The following is a 17,358-nucleotide window of genomic DNA, read 5'->3' on the forward strand; positions in this document are numbered from 1 at the left end:
AAGGTGTCTCGGATGTAGAGGGTCCTGTTGCAGCTGGTTCGGATGCCGATGATCCTGTGGCAAGAGGTTCAGGTGGAGGTCTCTAGGATGTAGATGGTCCTGCTGCAGATGGCACGGATATAGATGATCCTGTTCCAGGTGGTTCAGATGAAGGTGTCTCGTATGATGATGGTCCTGTTGCAAGTGGTTCGCATGCGGCTGTTTTCAATGTAGGTGTCTGTTTCAGATGTCTTCAACGGCTGGTGCACGATTGTCCTGCTACAGGTGTCTCACGTGTATTGGTGTCTCTTTTGCAAGTGGTCCTGCTGCATGTGTGTCGGATAAAGGTGTTTCTGTTGCAGTTGTCCTGGCTGTGTGTTGTCTGATGCATGTGTCCCAGCTGTACGTCTCTGATGTAGATGTCCGAGCTGCAGTTGTTCCGCGTTGCAGGTAACTTCGAAGCAACTATCCGTCTGATGCAGGTTTCTCGACAGCAAGCCTCTCATGCAGGCGTCCCGGCTGCAACTGCAGGTGCAATTTTACCCGGCACACCACACTCAGTATATCTCTCGCTGTGGCTGTGTCTGCAGGATCACTTGCTACCTACTCCGGTGTCAATCATCGACCAGGAAAATTAAGTGTCCTCACCCGGCACACCGCATCCAGGATCACCTCTCGCTGTAGCTGCGGCCACGATATTAGTCACACGCCAGCCGACCCCAGCGCTTGGCGTGCAAGTGTCGCGGTCTTTCCAATTGCCGACTCTACTCGCAAAGCCTCGATCATCGCCGCTGCCAACGCAGAGCTGCGTTACAATACAGGGGTGGCCGCCTCTTCTTGGCCGCTGTCTCACGCTCTCCGCAACTGCTGTGTGTAGTATCGAGCCACGCAGCACCGCCGTGCTAATGCGTTCACAGTCCCCTGCTCCTAAGAGCTTCTTCCGATGCGCTTCCCCCTGCCTCTGCGTGATGTGACGGCGCGCCTCTCCGAGCGTCCGAGTGTGGTTCGTGTAAAGTCGCACGCCGGTGTTGACCCAGTGTCTCTGTCTCTTTAATCTATGGGTCTACGGCAACCCCATTCGAGAGTGCCTTGAGTGATCCGCTAAAGAACGTACAGACATTTGCCCATCCACTGCTGGATGAGTTGCCACTCGATGCCACAGCCGAATAACCTTCCTCTCTTTATCCCACCATCATCACGTCCGTGCCGAACTCTCTGTCTCGCCCGCTGTGCATCTGTTTCTCCGTCTGCATTCTCAACGTGAATGCGTAAAATCGACTCCACTCCTTCCCAAGTCTCACCTGCCTGACGTCGTCAAATTGCAAACCGAATGCGCAGCAGCAGTAGCAGCAGTAGCAGCAGCAGGGCGCTCCGTGTCTCCCTTGCAGCTTTCGTGAATGACTCCGCGGCGCGGTCGCATCCGTGGCACTTTCCCGACAATTCACCTGCGAGTGAGTGGCGGTGACACCGCGAGCGAGCGAGCGAATGAGCGGCGTCGTCTACTCACGGCCGAGCAAGTGGGAAATGGATAAGCGTGTTGCTTCTACTGCTGCAGCAGCAGCAGTGGCGGGCATGAGCAGACGCAGCAGCAGCAGCAGCCTCAGCAGCAACAACAGCGGATGCAATAACAACAGCAATAGCAGCAGCAGCAGCACCCACGCGCTTATAGGTCAACGATGAATATTCACTCCCCTCCGCGCGTCTCATATGCCCCAGAATAACCAATTAAAATTACTTACATTCATCTTTAATTGGCCACTGGCGAAATACTTTTTTTTAAGGGGGAGAATTTCTCCCAAAACGCATTACATAATGCTGAAATTACACAAAGAATTACGCAGAAGCGCCTGCGGCTCGGTCTGCTGATACATCGTTGAAGGCGCAAAGCGATGCGAGCGGCATGATAAAGAAACCACGATTCGTCCAATTTAAGAATCAGTTTGCAAGTGTTCTCGACGATAGCTAATTCATGATGTTTATTTATAGCCCGATACGAATTGCCCCAGGCGTGCGCGTATCGGTGTCAAGCAAGAACACAATGTGTCATCATTATCTTTTATCTCGACATGCACGGACAGAGAAGAGCCGCCACCTGTCAATGTGCCTCCACTCCCCGTGCACCAACACCAAAGGAAAAGATCCCCCGTAAAGTCTTTAACGAACTGTTGGGGCAAGTGCTGTTTGGGAGGACATATGAAGGCCGGCACGGCACCACCAGCGGGTGGTTGGCCAACACCACGCCCGACCGCCTTAGTCTCCTCGGTGTTGATGTTTACACACCCGCACACCCGCACACCCATTTAAGGCTGAGTCTACCTAGGGGAGGAACAGGACCGGTTCCGATATTCGTCCCTGATATTGTTCGTAAGCGGGAATCGAACTCGTGTCGCCGAGTTCATCGCACACACGGTGCGCTAACCACTGCACCACCACGACTACTACTATCTCACCACCGGCGCTGCACAGTCGTTAGATGTATATACTACCCGTTAGATGTTTTTACTACCCACGGGGGCTCGCTCGGGCTGGAGTTTGAGTTTATAGGATGAATCACTCGCTGCACGGGAATTCAACACAAAAAAAAACATGGCAACATTTGACGCATTATAGCCAGTCATTTATTTCAGTCCAGAACAGTCTGGAACATTTTTCCTGGAGTTACTCTCAGTGGCGAGTGATATCTGAACGTCTCCTGGATGCGCTTTACAACGGCTAGCGTGGTTGAAGTATAGTCAATCACCACCCATGATGGACATGGTAGTACATTATTATTACTTATATTGTCTGCTGTGACCCGTGAATCAGAATACGTTGACTCTGATAAAAACCATGGATATAAGCTGAAAACACACACACACAGAAGCCTGGAGAGATGCATGCTGGAAATTTCACTGAGAGACAGAACGAGGAACACATGAGTCAGAAGCATCATGCGTACTGTAAGAGATGGAAGCATGCGCACCAAACTGGTGATGGAATTCAGCTCAAGGAAGAAACAAATAATACTGGTAGGAACCACCTGGTTCCACCAGCCCACAGGGGATAATTGTGTCCGTCCGTCGTGCATCCAAAAATGGGAGGGGTGGGGCTGGGTGGAGAGGGGAGGGTGGGGGGGCTGGGTGGGGAGGGGCTGGGTGGGGAGGGGAGGGTGGGGAGGGGCTGGGTGGGGAGGGTGGGGCTGGGTGGGGGGACTGGGTGCGGAGGGGCTGCTCACCCCGTGGAGTCCTTATAAAACTCAACGTTTAACCTACTCACGCCGGCTTGTGCCCGCCCTCACAGTCGGGCATAATTGCGGAGTACACCACGCCGCCGTTGACCCTGGCCATTGACCGAGCAACCCAACGTTCCTACCAGCTCCCTCCGCAGGAGGAATGTGTTTTATTTTGTGCTCTACTCATTGGTCACACGGCCTTCTCTGAGCGCACCCTATCAGCGGCATCTGTCCGATACAAGCAGACTCGAGATCGGTCTTGACATTCATTGACTCGTAAAAAAATCAGCCTTGCTTTGGCCAAAGCTGGTAAACCGCCAGATGTGAGAGACAAATATGGGAAGGAAGCATGATGTTTTATTAATTCAAAATTATGTATTCATGGCATGGCCTACGGGTAGCGCGGTCGCCGCTGGCTCCAGAGGTACACGGTTCGAATCCAGCGACCGCCCTGATTATTACCGTGGGTCGAACAACCACATAAATACAAAGCGCCGTCTGCTTTGTATTTGACGTTAAGCATAAGAGTTAGGCCATTATGTGGTGGTGCCATGATCCAAATTTGGACAAATTTGAAAAATGACCCGCAAATTGCTCATTTGGAACAGACAGAGCAATTAGATTATCGCCCCTTACTGTAAAAAAACTTGGCAGGATCCTGCTGAAAAATATTCATGAGCCTCGGTGATTTCATTTCCGTGAGTCAACAAGCTTTCAGATGCGCTTCCGCGGCTATACGGAACGCTCTGCCTTGCGAAATTATGAAATCGCTGGAGCTATGCACTTTTACATAATTTAGATTGAAAACTCATTTATTGAGAACTGATTTATGTGTTTCGTTTGTTGTCCTTCCCCCCCGCACCTCCGTTCCGTACGGTCGGCTACGTACGGTGCAACATACGTACAAGCATATTCATATGTATTGTATGATACTAGCAGCATTACACCAGCCCCAGCAGTGCTGGCATTGGTTGCGTTAACCCCCCACAGCCTCTCGTGCATGGCTTGATCAGAAGCGATGCTCTGACATATCAAAGAAATCTATTTTTGAACGTCTTTGTGAAATAGGCGAGATAAGATCAATGATCTCGGTTGGGCGAGCGGATTGTGTCCAGTGTCAGCTGTCAAATAATAATACTAATGTTGTTCTGCAGTGCATGGCGAAACAAAGACACATTTGAAAGATTCATTATGTCCACCCACAGTCGGTGTCGTTGTGAAATCGACCGTGCCAGGGGATGTGCGTGCAATAAATGTGGTGATTCGATTCTCGGGAGTAATTTGTTTTGTTACAAGCTGCTCTTGCACAAGCAAGCAAGTTCATCGATGGCATACATTCACATATACTGTACGTGTAGTATATGTGTGAACGCGTGGCTGAAATTCAACCGAAGCTTCTGGGGCTGAGGTGCAAAATATATACCAACAGAGGTGTGGACTCGAGTCATGTGACTTGGACTCGAGTCAGACTCGAGTCATGAATTTGATGACTTGCGACTCGACTTGGACTTGCATAACAATGACTTTGTCCCACCTATGAGATGTGGACTCGAGTCATGTGACTTGGACTCGAGTCAGACTCGAGTCATGAATTTGATGACTTGCGACTCGACTTGGACTTGCATAACAATGACTTTGTCCCACCTATGAGATGTGGACTCGAGTCATGTGACTTGGACTCGAGTCAGACTCGAGTCATGAATTTGATGACTTGCGACTCGACTTGGACTTGCATAACAATGACTTTGTCCCACCTCTGTATACCAACAACATGCTACCCCTTCCCACCTTCGGACCAATGAACTGGGAGCTGCAGAAAAGATTCCATGAGAAATGTAAGTCCCATGTAGATGTGCAGGCCCTTTGTCAAACCAATGCTGGTAGAGGGCCTCTCTAAGCTGTGCGAGTTGTGGGGGTCGTTTGACCATACTTCACCATGCTGGTCAGTATGGGTTGGGGGAGGGGTGGGAACAGAAACGTTGGAGCATAGTACAGTACAAGACTGGATAGTGCAGCACTGCCCATCGCTTACAAAGTAGCGGTGAGGTTTGGCTGTCCAGTCCAGTGCTGTGCAACCTCCATCCTTGACTCACACAGAAACCCGAAGCTCATTCGCCTCGGACGCAAATCAATGATGAGGAATACCCACAGACATCATCACTAACAACATCGTCGTCTGCATATACACGGTCGAGTTTGTAGCTCGTCAGTTCAATTTTAAGACGAATTATAATCATTCCTTTCCGGCAACCAAGTGCAGAAAATAAACACCCGGGTTGCACATTTTAAAGCTGACGCCGATTGGCAAGACTTGCAGCATCCTGGCTTGCGGTCAGCGTCACGCGTGTGGGCTTTCTGACAAATCGCCCGATGATGCTGGATGTAATTACCAGCCAAACGTCTTACTACTCAAATTGTCAATGTTCTAGATTTACTCTCCAACACACAGGTGAGCTGATGTGGTAACTAATTGCCGCGTTTTGTTTACGTGGCAAATCCCTTACTAGTTGGCTGTGTCGGGTGGGTGGTGGAGGGTTACGAAACATTTATACTGACGCTATCTAAGCCAAAACCTTGATTATGAACTGGCTTGCGGTGTCGGCGCACTTCTCTCTCAGCGTACAACGGGCGGGGCCAAACGTTGCTGGCAGGTTGTTGGCACCGTTGGCAAAAGTTGGCCCAGTGTTCAGTGTTTCGTGGTTTTCCACTTTATCTCGCTTCTTGTTGTCCTCCCATCAGTCCAAGAGGGACAATGCGGTTACATCAACTCCCCCCCCCCCCATCTGGATGAAGGCTTTCGCCACGTCTCACCACCCATGATTCTATAATTCACCATGCTGGTCAGTATAATAATGATGGCGGTGGTGGTGGTAGTATCAGTGTCAATTGCACTTTTAGGTCATTTGGACTTAACGCAGTTGATGTTTCTACGCGAGACATCAGTTCACATGCACGACACCAATGTGGAAACTTCGCCCACGTGCATCGGTGAAACCCAGAAAAGGACTGGCAGACAGATTGAGGAACGAACCAAGTATTCTCGCCATTCCCAGCCTCACACACTCTCACGAGTTACAGAATATCTAATATTCACGGGGACACATCCTCTCTGCAGTCACCATGTGGCTAGCTAAGATGATGTGGCTGTGCTTTGTTTTCGGGGTATCTCGCATGTTGGCCATCGTTTATGAAGGATCTCCCATCACACGGAGTTAAACGTGGGACACCAGGCCGAACAACACGTGGCACAACCCAAAAACACATCGGATAACCATGTGGTCTGTTGCCCAACTTAACAGATGAATTCTCTCGGTCAGAGGCAAGACTCACGTTGAGGCTCAGGATGAACGAGCATCTTGGCCTTGACGCCTACCTCTCATAATCCTGAGACTGGAGAAATCCGATGAGCTGTGAAGCTCTTTCCCAGTAAACCTATATAGACAATCCCCTTTTACATTTGTAGTGACCAACTCGGAGACACTAAGCGTTGGAGGCACTTCTTTATTAACAAGCACCATCGGGGTTTACACTTTTATAATTAGTTCGTCTATGATCAGCGACGTTACTCAGTCAGGAGAGTTGGTAGGCTGCCTGACTGGTGACGCCCCGAGATGAAGACGGAGACGACGACGAGAAGGATGGTGAAGACGACGAGAAGGATGAAGACTTGAGCAGCACGATGTGGATCCCACTCCATACGACAGCCCCGAGGTCCCCCATAGGGGCCCCTCTTATACTGTCACGTGGCCTGGCTCCGCCTCCGGCCACGCCCCCTTTCTAGAAGCTACCAGCAGGTTCTGGGTGTGCCCCTTCTGTGCCCCTTCTGTGACCTTTCCCCGAGATCCTCCTCTGGTGTATCACGTGGCCTGCTGACGTCAGGGCTGCCCGTAAGCCGCAGATCCCCCTCCCTGCCAGCAGCCAGCGCTATGCTGCTACATAACTGTTATTCTATGCCACTGCACATTCATGCAGCATGTTTACATCCCGAATCTCTGCATTTTCGTAGTAGTGATGGGCAGCAGTAGTGTAGTGGTCAGCGCACTTCGATACAAACCCGGCGACCCAAGTTCGATTGCCGCTCACGGCCAATATCAGTGACGATTATCTGAATCGTCTCGGCCTTAAAAAAAGTACCTGGTGTGGTGTGTAAACATCAGCACTGGGGAGACAAATGTGGTCAGGTGTGGTGCTAGCCACCCACCCCCTCGTGTGCCATACAAACGTTCATAGATGCTCGCGAACAACGCTTGCCAAGTCTGTTAAGGCTAAATGGGAGATGTTTTTGTAGTAGACATGCTATAGATTATGCATGTGGGAGGTAAGAATGGTTAGATGGCTCCGTTGTCTACACGTTTGCCATTCTGTAATTATTTATAATTAAGCAGTAGTCTTCACTCTGCGCAGCAAACATTTGCCAGATTATAGGAAGCGCTTCGTGGAGGCCCTTACCTTCAAAAGGCTTCAATCTTCAAAGGGCCCGATCATATTCACAAGCCTCTTCATCGCTTCTGGTTTAATCAGTAAACTTCTGAATGGGGTGTCCACACAAGTTTAAAACTGCACATCAAACGTCCGAAAATTAGAAACTTTTCGGACCTATTATTAATCAAATTCATAGTTGGTTTCTTGTAGGCATGTTAAGATAGTTTTTTTTAAGTATAACCCTCCACCATCCAACAAAGCAAAACAAATCAAGTTGTCACATCAGCAAAACCGGAAGAATTGTTTTCGTTGAACAGCAGGCACAATATTAGTTGTGAAGCTGCTCAAAGAGTTCCAAAATGGGTTGACTCCTTCATGAGACGACATCACCACATTGGAGACCGGTTGTTTCGCGACACTACCCATCGTCCTCTGCACAAGAACACACGCCACGTTCGTATGACAAAGCTCAAAAAAAGGTGCCTTTATTTTTTGTTCTCTTGTGCAGTCAATCACAAACACAACAACCATAGATTAAAAGCCAGCCGATCACCAACCACAGCACGTTAGTCACCACGACTCTACTGAACAATGCCTTCGGCCGTGCGGCAACATACAAACAAAACACCCACACAAACACACGATTCGTTATTAATCTAACGCGCTGGTTCAACTCGGCACAACCGGTGGGGTAGACTGCAGTTAAAATATGAATGCGAAGTCAGAGAACCGGCACGCACTCCATCTGAAGTGGTCTGCGGTTCATATTTCACCACCCACGCAAGGCGCTGCCGAAGTGCGCACGTGCAAACTTGAGATCAAACCGTTGAAAAATGGCTAAAAAATGACTCTCCAATTCCCGTTACAACCATTGGGGAATGCGTCAATTTGGGTGAGACGGAGTGCCTTCAAGGAGACATTTGCCATCGGCCACTTTGTAATCAAGAGCGTCTAATTACCGCTACAATTCACGAGTTGTGTAACTCCCGTAACGCCAATGTGGCGTTAGGCAGCGTTAACCGATAGCGCAATGAGCAAATTGCACAGCAGCAACAATGGTAATCGCATTGTGTTGGTAATACCATGCCTCCTCGTTGCATCGTTAGCTCGTTACACCACAGCGTCGTGGGACAAACGTGACCCGATTAAAAAAAAAAGTCTCGCGAACGGAACCTTTAGCTGCTCACTGCGCATCTCTTGTCGGACATCAAACGTTGTTTTCGTGCGATAAAAAAACATGGCGCGTTCAAGATGCTGACAATGTTGTGTTGCTATCCCAAGAGTGTTCGAGTTGCACCGCGTTTCGTTTGGCGCGACATTCATCTCCGTTCGCGATGAAAGCTCCCTCGACCCACTGGTGCCCATTACCCTTGCCAGCTCACATTTTATTACGATTGCTCATTGTTTGTTTCTACACTTGCCGAATTATCCAGGCTTTACAGCAGGACTTAACATCGTTCATTTGTCCCAGCACATGGGGAAGAGATAAAAACGCCGGGCAGCCACTCTTGAACAGCACGTGGAACCTACAATCGGAGAGCCCCGTAAGAGAACAACCGCAAATACATACGCAAGCGCATTGTACGGCATTCGCTACGCGAGAATTAAACCCTCGACCTCGAAACCGACGAGTCAAATGAGGCATGCCGACCGAGAGTGCAGACATAAATACCTAAAGCCATATGCAGCGTGACTGTAAACAACCTCGATTCAAAGTGTGTGGGCCAGCAAAGACGACCACTTTGCCACCCTTCGCGAATGGTTCACCGCAGAGGCGTTTCATCAGTCGCCGCCGACAAGATTTGTAAACAATGACTTTCTAAGCAGCATTCTCTCGTTTTGAAGTCCGTATATTTGCACTAAAAATGCGACCAATAGCTTCCCAGCCAGGTTCACAAAATACCTAGCAATAGCTTTGCACATCTCAGCTCAGAAATTAGGTTAAAAAAGCCTTCCCAAATAATGCAAAGTTTATGAAGACTCGTCTTAGTGCATACAGCAACACAAAATAATAATTCCATAGGGCACTTTGTGGCCAACAATGGAGTTAGATTCATACGGTTGGTTGCGTTGTAGCTTAAATACACGATCGTTTTCCAATGCGAAGCATGCTATTTTTTGTGTAAACAAAGTGAACTTCATTATTTATAAGTAAAACATCATTTATTCAGATAAATACCCACATGCACTGCATCCATGTAATGCTTCCTACATTCTTACTTCATGCTGCCCAAGGGCGTTCAGTTGAGATGCGATGCACTGCACAGTAGAAACGTAACAATTCACCGGAGCAAAGATCACGTGAATTGTCACAACTCCAGATTGTGATGCGAATCCAAAAATGTATAATTAGGTCTCGTTTTAACAATCTCGTTTCTATTGCATGTTATTTCTTCTGTCTCACGTCAAGTTTTTGTTCACGTCGGTATACTCAATGTTACTCAGTCAAATTTGCACAAATCGCAAACCATCGTTTTTCACGTTAACACACAACTTGCTGCTGTTCCATGAGCGCAAGAAATACATTTTTATCAATGAACCAAGCACATAGCTCACGACTGCATCGGAGAACGAAATTGAATAAAAGGTGTCGTGGATTCTAGTGACGGACTTAAATGGCCTTGAACGCCATCTGGCACAAGAGCCTGCGCGTGTGCTCAAGCATCTCGCATCAACGAACGGGGTGCAACTTTCACGGTTTGAAATTTGGTAATCAGAGAAACAAACACATTCAAGATCCATCCAATGGCTTTAAACATTGAGTGAAAAATGTACATCCAACAGTTAATTTCCGAACTCAACAGGGTCAGTTATGTTTGTAAAGTTAGCTTCTGTGTTGTTTTGCGAGTTAAAAAATTTCCCCTTTTTCTTATCGTGAAGATTTCATGAACAGTTAAATAATTTTTTTCTGTTAAATGCTTTGAAATGTCAACTCCAACTTTACACTGCGCTTTGTTTAAACTCTACATGCAAACAGGCGAGACGCCAAAGCCCTCCCCGTGTCATGCATCAAGTCCCCCGCGGGTGGACCGCTCCGATTCGGGGCGGCATTTCAGCAACGGTGCACAAAAGCCCCAAAGCGTTTGTGGTGCACGCAGCCCTCTCAACTCGGACGTGGTCCATCAGTGCGGCGGTGTTGGTGGCGATGGACAAATTGAAGATCACGGCCCAAACGTTGGGTAAAGCGGAGCTTGGAATTCACAAGCTGGCGGCTGGAAGCTTGGCACCCGCTGTAGAGAGACATTATCGGAATTCTTGCGATAAATTACGTGCACGCTTTTTTTGCGTATTTGAGGCGGGGTTGGGTTCCGTTGCCAATTAATAAATCACTTCATAACCAATTTAAAAATGTTTGCTTTCACTCCCAACAATATGCGCACGAGAGGGTGTTAAACAAAACACAGCTTTAAAAAAACGAATGTAACCCAACGGAGTTGAGATTTCGCCACGCTCACCGCGGCTTGAACCGGTCGCGTGGAAAACCGCAACGAATCCGTTTCACTTCCTGCCGGCGGTTGGCGACGTGGCGTCGGAGCCGCCCAGCGCCTGGTACGACACGGCCGGGCCGTCGCGCTTGCGATCGAACAGACGCCGGAGCATCCCGTCGCCGCTCTCCGCCTGCGCCGCCTCTGCGGGCGACGCCGGCGACGCGGAAGCCTCGCCGCCCGTCTCCTTGACGGTGTCGCCGCGGTGGGTCCGCACGAGGCCGTGCGGCGGCTGCTGCTGCTGCTGCTGCTCGGGAAGAGAGGGCGGCTCCCACTGTGGGTGGAAGACGGCCGTGAGACGGCGCATCTGCGGAAGCTCGCAGAACGTCTCCAGCACCAGCAGCATGGAGACGAGGCCCAGCAGCAGATAGACTGATGGGAGACAGGGGTGGGGGTGGGGGGGACACGGAGTGAGTGGGGCAGCGAGAAGGAATGAGAAACCTAATCGCTTACGAGGGGCGACGATTCATGTCGTCTTGCCCGAACACAAGTGTCGCTTAATCGAATTAAAACTTGGATGCGGTGGATAAATTTGTATCATTATCAACATCAGCCAAAATCAATCCACAGCTAAATGAAGGTTTGCTCAAGGGATCGCCATTTCAGCCAATCGCAGGACAGTGACATGCGAGCGAAACAAACAATCACATACGTTTCTATTTCGCTGCGTAAATTGATCGGACGCAGTGAATTGCATCGCCACCCAATCAACGCCCACCGCAAAGCAGACTGCGCATATTCCCGGCTAATACACCCGTAAGCGTTCACCGGGGCGCGACCCGCTGCACTCGAGCCGCGAACCCCAGCCACAGCCCAGCCGCAAAAGAGCTCGCGCCACCGTGCCGGCGCGGTCCGGCGCCACGCACCGGTGACGCAGACTTTGTAGAGCTCGCGGCTGGGCTGCCGGTCCGCCTCCCCCGGCACGTAGTCGCCGAGGCCGACGGTGCTCAGGGAGATGAAGCAGAAGTAGAAGGCGCCCAGGAATCCCCAGCCCTCCTCCAGCGACGTGAAGACGGCGGCGGGCACGACGAAGAAGAGCACGCCGACGCAGGCCAGGAGCAGCGCGGCGTGCGCCGCCGCCAGCAGCTCGGGCGACGACGAGGAGGAGGAGGAGGAGGCGAGCGACCGCAGCGGGCGGCGCGTCAGGTGCTCCATGAGGCGCTGGACGATGGAGGTGAGCAGCAGCAGGGTGAACGGGATGCCCAGCACGGCGTAGAGGATGCACAGGGCCTTGCCGGCGTCCGAAAGGGGCACCGTGTGCCCGTAGCCTGCGGCAAAAGCGTGTCCGCCAGTCAAGGGCAGGAGGAGTCGGCGGAGAGGAGCGGATGGTACATAAAGTGGAAATAAACTGAAAAAATTTACTTTTTCTTTTATTTATTTTACCCGGTAAGGCCCACCGTGCTGTATGGCTCGTTTTCAGAAGCGACCTGGCCACCAATGACAGCTCAACTTAGTATTTATTGCAGCCAAATACTCACAAAAAAATGCATGTTTTCAAATGGTGAGGGGAAAACACCGGAGGACCTGGTGAAAAATCCAGACGCGACCACGTGGAGAGCGTGCACATGGACAGCAAACCGGCGAGAGATGAGAGGCCATGTCAACTGCGGAGCGGAGACCAAAACGGAGTAAGAGGGCACTAGAGACGGAGGCAGCGGCAGCAGCAGCAGCAAGATGACGTCGCAGAGTTCGGGAGCCACGACTGGACAGGAGAGCAACCACAGCAACTTGTTTATGTCCACGACCCAGGGGCGTAGTGCGGTTGTCCTGGGCCCCAGTGAAATTTAATTGGTGCCCCCCCCCCAAACCCCCACCTCTCTCCACGCAAGCACCTTCGGCCCATGGGGCCACCGAGCGGCAGCTGCACTGCCCGCACACTGCGAGGCGATGCCACCAACCAGTGCAGAATCCATCGCACTTGGGCGAAAAAGGCACACAGCTAAGCCACTGAGAAACGAACAATTGTGTGAGGACATCCAATTTGTAGGCTAACACGCGTGAAAGGAATTTCTACAAATAACAACAATCATTATCATCATCCCAGATACCCTATTCCACCGAGAACAGATTTTGCCGACGTCTATAATTGAGGCATTAAAGTGAGTCACTGCCGAGACATTACCAACTGTGCAAATGGCAGGGCATGCACTGACATTTCAACGCGGAGTATAATCATCCACTCAGCCAGGAATTGTTAGGATGTTTCAACTTGGCGATGTTTTGCCAACCTCTTTTCACGTGGATTAAAACAAATGATAGATTAGAAAAAGCGCGAATCCTCTCCAGAATATTTTTATTTTTAAAGTGAGTCTTGTCCCCCCCCTCTACCTCCCACGCCTCACGAACCGGCACTAACCAGCGTGGTGAAGTATGGTCAAAGAACCCACGTGACCAACACGGTGTTGGTGGGGGGGGCGATCCTCCCGCAGGAACTTGACAAAAAGTTGTAAGATTATACATTTGTGGTTCAGCAGCCTGAGGGAGAATATACTAAGTGCCAGATTAATTTAATTAAGCTAGCAATCTGTCTATGGTCTGATTTCATCCAGTCAGACCTGTTAAACAACCCGTTCAGGCTAATTTGTTGTTGCAGATTTTGCATGTTGAAGGATTTTGCATGAAATAAGGAAACCTGCCAGCATTCTGAGAAAACCCACGCGTGTGAACACCTCTTAACTCCAGGCGCTTTCAAGTCCTGTATTGACATGTTTGGACAATGCCAATATTGGGTGTTTGGTATGTCAAAGGAAATCACCGTATTCAGAGAAAACCCACCATTGTATTCCTGGGGTATAACATCCGCACCTCCAATTAACACGGTTTGGCTATGTATGGTGCAAAAGAAAGTGACCGTACGTCCATCTCTGCACGTAATAATTAAATCATCTATGGCTGTGGCTGCCATTTTGCCACCCAACATACATCATCTAATACAGAACTGGGATTTGGATTTAAGAGATTCTATACTACATTTGCAAATCGGTCAATGTTTTACTGGGTGCGAAGTGGCCAGGGAAAGACAGCACTGTACAACAATGGGGGAGTGCAGGGAATTTAACACACAACAGAGAATAACAAATTATACACGACACAACAATGTCAAAATGTTTAAGCAATTCATCTAGTTAATCACACAAGTCCATGTGAAGGAGAAAATACCAAGTGCCAGCTTAGACGCCAAATTATGTCATGGATGAAGGAGCATCCTCCAAATCCGGCATTAAGTCTTGAACAGAAGTTAGAACGAGACACTTAGAGGCGCTCAAAGACAAGAGATGGAAAGTTCCACAAACTCAGGGGTACATTGCACACGCTTTAAATATGTGGGTCATACGTATGATCGTCCAGTGCACATGTGTGGGTGTACTATGTCAACCAATGAAAACTCACTAAATTTAAAACAATTTGTCCACCTTTCCAGACGAGGCATATTCATAAAATACCACCATGTCAGACACGGACACATTTTGATGGCGATGGGTGCATTTATGTTTATGGAGAGATCAATCCATTGATTCAGTCCAGATTGTAGGCCACATTTTCTAAAACCGTTGATTATAATGACACCCCATTTGTGTTATTAGAACAATTTGCATATTTTGACCATCGCCTAATCCGTGCAATTATAATATCAACTTGCGGAGCAGACAGAATTCACTCTCGATGAGAGACGACGACTCGGGAGGCACGAGGAGCCACAGACGAACTCGGAGCCAAGCGTTGAGCCAGCACCAACAATTACCCAAGCTTTGCAGTCCTGTATATATATTAAAGTGTTATCGGCCCAATGATAAGCGCACGGTATACATGCGAGAGTAAACCAAAGCACCTGGAGAAAACCCACGCGTTCAAGGAGACGCGTTCAAGGAGACAACACTCTCATCCCATCCAGACGGAGCAGGTGGAGTCGAGATTTGTTTGCCGTGCCAACTTCTCCTGGCATGTCAGGGCCATGGCACCTCCCCAGCGTTCGCGAGAAGAGTTTGTTTCGCAAACATCGGCGCGGTGATCCCCCAACTTTCGCTGCTACCTCCAGTGCTGGATTACAGGCCACGTGGGTAGCCACCACCGCCCGAGCTAAACTCCCCGCGTGGATGAATGAACGCATTGACGGACAACAACAAACAACAACAAGGGGAGCGAGACGACATCTCCCCGACTATTGCGAGCAGGATTAAGGAGGCCATTCGGAAATTCGGACTCTTTGAGGGTCGCCGAATTGTGTGCGACTGCCCGGATGGGAGGACACCACACAACCGACAACAACAACCAACTCCTTACCGACTGTCGTGAGTACGGTACTGGCGAAGAACAGGGCAGACACGAAGTCCCAGTGGGGGCCGGCCGTGGCGTTGCGCAGCGCCGAGACGCCGTGCGCCTTGGCTTCGAGCGCGTCTCGCAGGAAGACCTCGAGCGCCTCGTCGGCCAGGCACGCGTGCTGCCGCACGAACTCGTCCCGGAGCCTCCTCACGTCGCTCCGGAGGCGCTCCTCGTACGGCCGCTCCAGGATGGAGAAGACGACGGCTCCCAGCATGAGGTACAAGGCATAGGTGGCCAGCAAGCCGACGAAGCACACCAGCGAACTCGAAGCCATCGTGTGAGTTGTTGTTTTCCGACAGCAGCAAGTCCACCCAACCCACCCTGCAGAAGATATTTGCTGTCCCTATGACACTTTAATTTCCACAGCTCTCTCTCTCTCGTTTGCCTTCTCTCTCTCTCTCCACGTCTACTGCAGTGTCGTGCGTTGGAGGTGTTCTACCGTGTACGGATATACAAGGGCTGGCAAGCCTGGCGTGTTGTTATATTAGTTGCAGAATAACCCACGGAATTAAAATAACGATGTGTTGTTGTTGAACGCGCAAGTTAGGCGGCCGAGTTACGCACGGTCGTTTTGTGTCATCACGAAGACGCGGCACCCTGGCACCCTGTGCGTCTCCGTGGAACCTATCGCCGCCTACGGCTGCATTCGTACAAGTCGCTAGAGGCGGGCGCTATTTAAATCATCCCGGCTTGCAAGTCGCGTGGTACACGTTGCGCGCGTCAACTTGCCGAAATGTTAGCCGACGATCTGAACGCGAAGCGTGTCGAGCCCAACATCTTTCTGGGGAGGTTTTAATCGAGTTTGGAGCGACCTTGGCCTGCTGATCGAGAGAGAGACAGCGAGCGAGCGAGCGAGAACCAGAAACGGCGGTTTTGAAATATAAAATGTGCACGTTGTTTATGTATTTATTAGAGCCGAACAATCGCACGGAATCGATCTCGCCGCTGTCTCCCCGTGTTGGCCACGCGTCTCTTTGACACGCGATCGCGAAAAAAAAATCCCCACCTTGCAAACCAACAATGGGGGAAGGGAGCCCTTTGAAGAGAGGAGGAGTCAATGAAAAACCACACCCGCCGCCTGGTCCATGTCGCCACTGATTTACTGGTGATGCCGAACGGCACGTAAACAATTACGTCTCATCATAGGCAGGAGCGGTCGTGGTACATCCACTGCTGGATGAAGCCCTCACCCCGCCCCCCGCTTCCCCCCACCCCACCGAGCTTTCGCCATCTCTCACGATTCTGCGATTTAATAATCCACCTAGCATCATCAGTATCATCTCACAATCCTGAGATTTAATAATCATCTATTATCATTAGCATCATCTCACAATCCTGAGATTTAATAATCATCTATTATCATTAGCATCATCTCACGATCCTGCGATTTAATAATCATCTAGCATCATCATCATCTCACGATCCTGCCATTTTATAATCCACCTATTATCATTATCATCATGTCATGATTCTGGGATGTATTAATCCACTATAGCATCATCTCACGCGACCTCGCGAATGTAATGCGGTAATCCACCGTGCCAACATCTGCACACGAGCTGATTACAATCTTGTTCCGTGATTATAATAATTATACACGTAAAAACACAACATTACATTACAAGTAGTACGCCAATTAAGTGGTGAACTGTTCGTGTGCGTTCGATTGTCGTGGGTTGGATTGTCAGATGCGTGCTCAAAGTGGGAGGGATATACAGTACTCTATTGAATAAAAACAATAATTAATTCATAATTAATCGTAGGCAACATCCTGTGTGTGTGGCATACGCTAAGCGTTACGAGGTTACCGTACATGTAATTAGCATTAATTGCACCGATATGTTAATGTTTACATACTGTACTGAATGTGTTTATTCTTTGGCAGGGGGAGACGCGGTGGCGCAGTGGTTAACGCACTGCGCTGTTCAGCCGGCGACCTGA

At 49.8% G+C, this 17,358-nt stretch overlaps 1 protein-coding gene across 1 annotated transcript; it reads right to left on the reverse strand.

The window, feature by feature from the left end:
• Positions 1-8,081: 8,081 nt before the first annotated feature.
• On the reverse strand, positions 8,082-16,501 carry LOC144728784 (potassium channel subfamily K member 1-like). Its single transcript, XM_078608425.1, has 3 exons — positions 15,379-16,501; positions 11,964-12,365; positions 8,082-11,469 (listed from the first exon to the last, which is right to left on the reverse strand). The coding sequence occupies exons 1-3, from the start codon at positions 15,689-15,691 to the stop codon at positions 11,111-11,113; spliced, it is 1,074 nt and encodes a 357-aa protein (XP_078464551.1). The 5' UTR covers positions 15,692-16,501; the 3' UTR covers positions 8,082-11,110.
• Positions 16,502-17,358: the final 857 nt, after the last annotated feature.

This window comes from Lampetra planeri, chromosome 30 (genome assembly GCF_965212315.1).
Source record: "Lampetra planeri chromosome 30, kcLamPlan1.2.h2, whole genome shotgun sequence".
Taxonomy (NCBI): domain Eukaryota; kingdom Metazoa; phylum Chordata; class Hyperoartia; order Petromyzontiformes; family Petromyzontidae; genus Lampetra; species Lampetra planeri.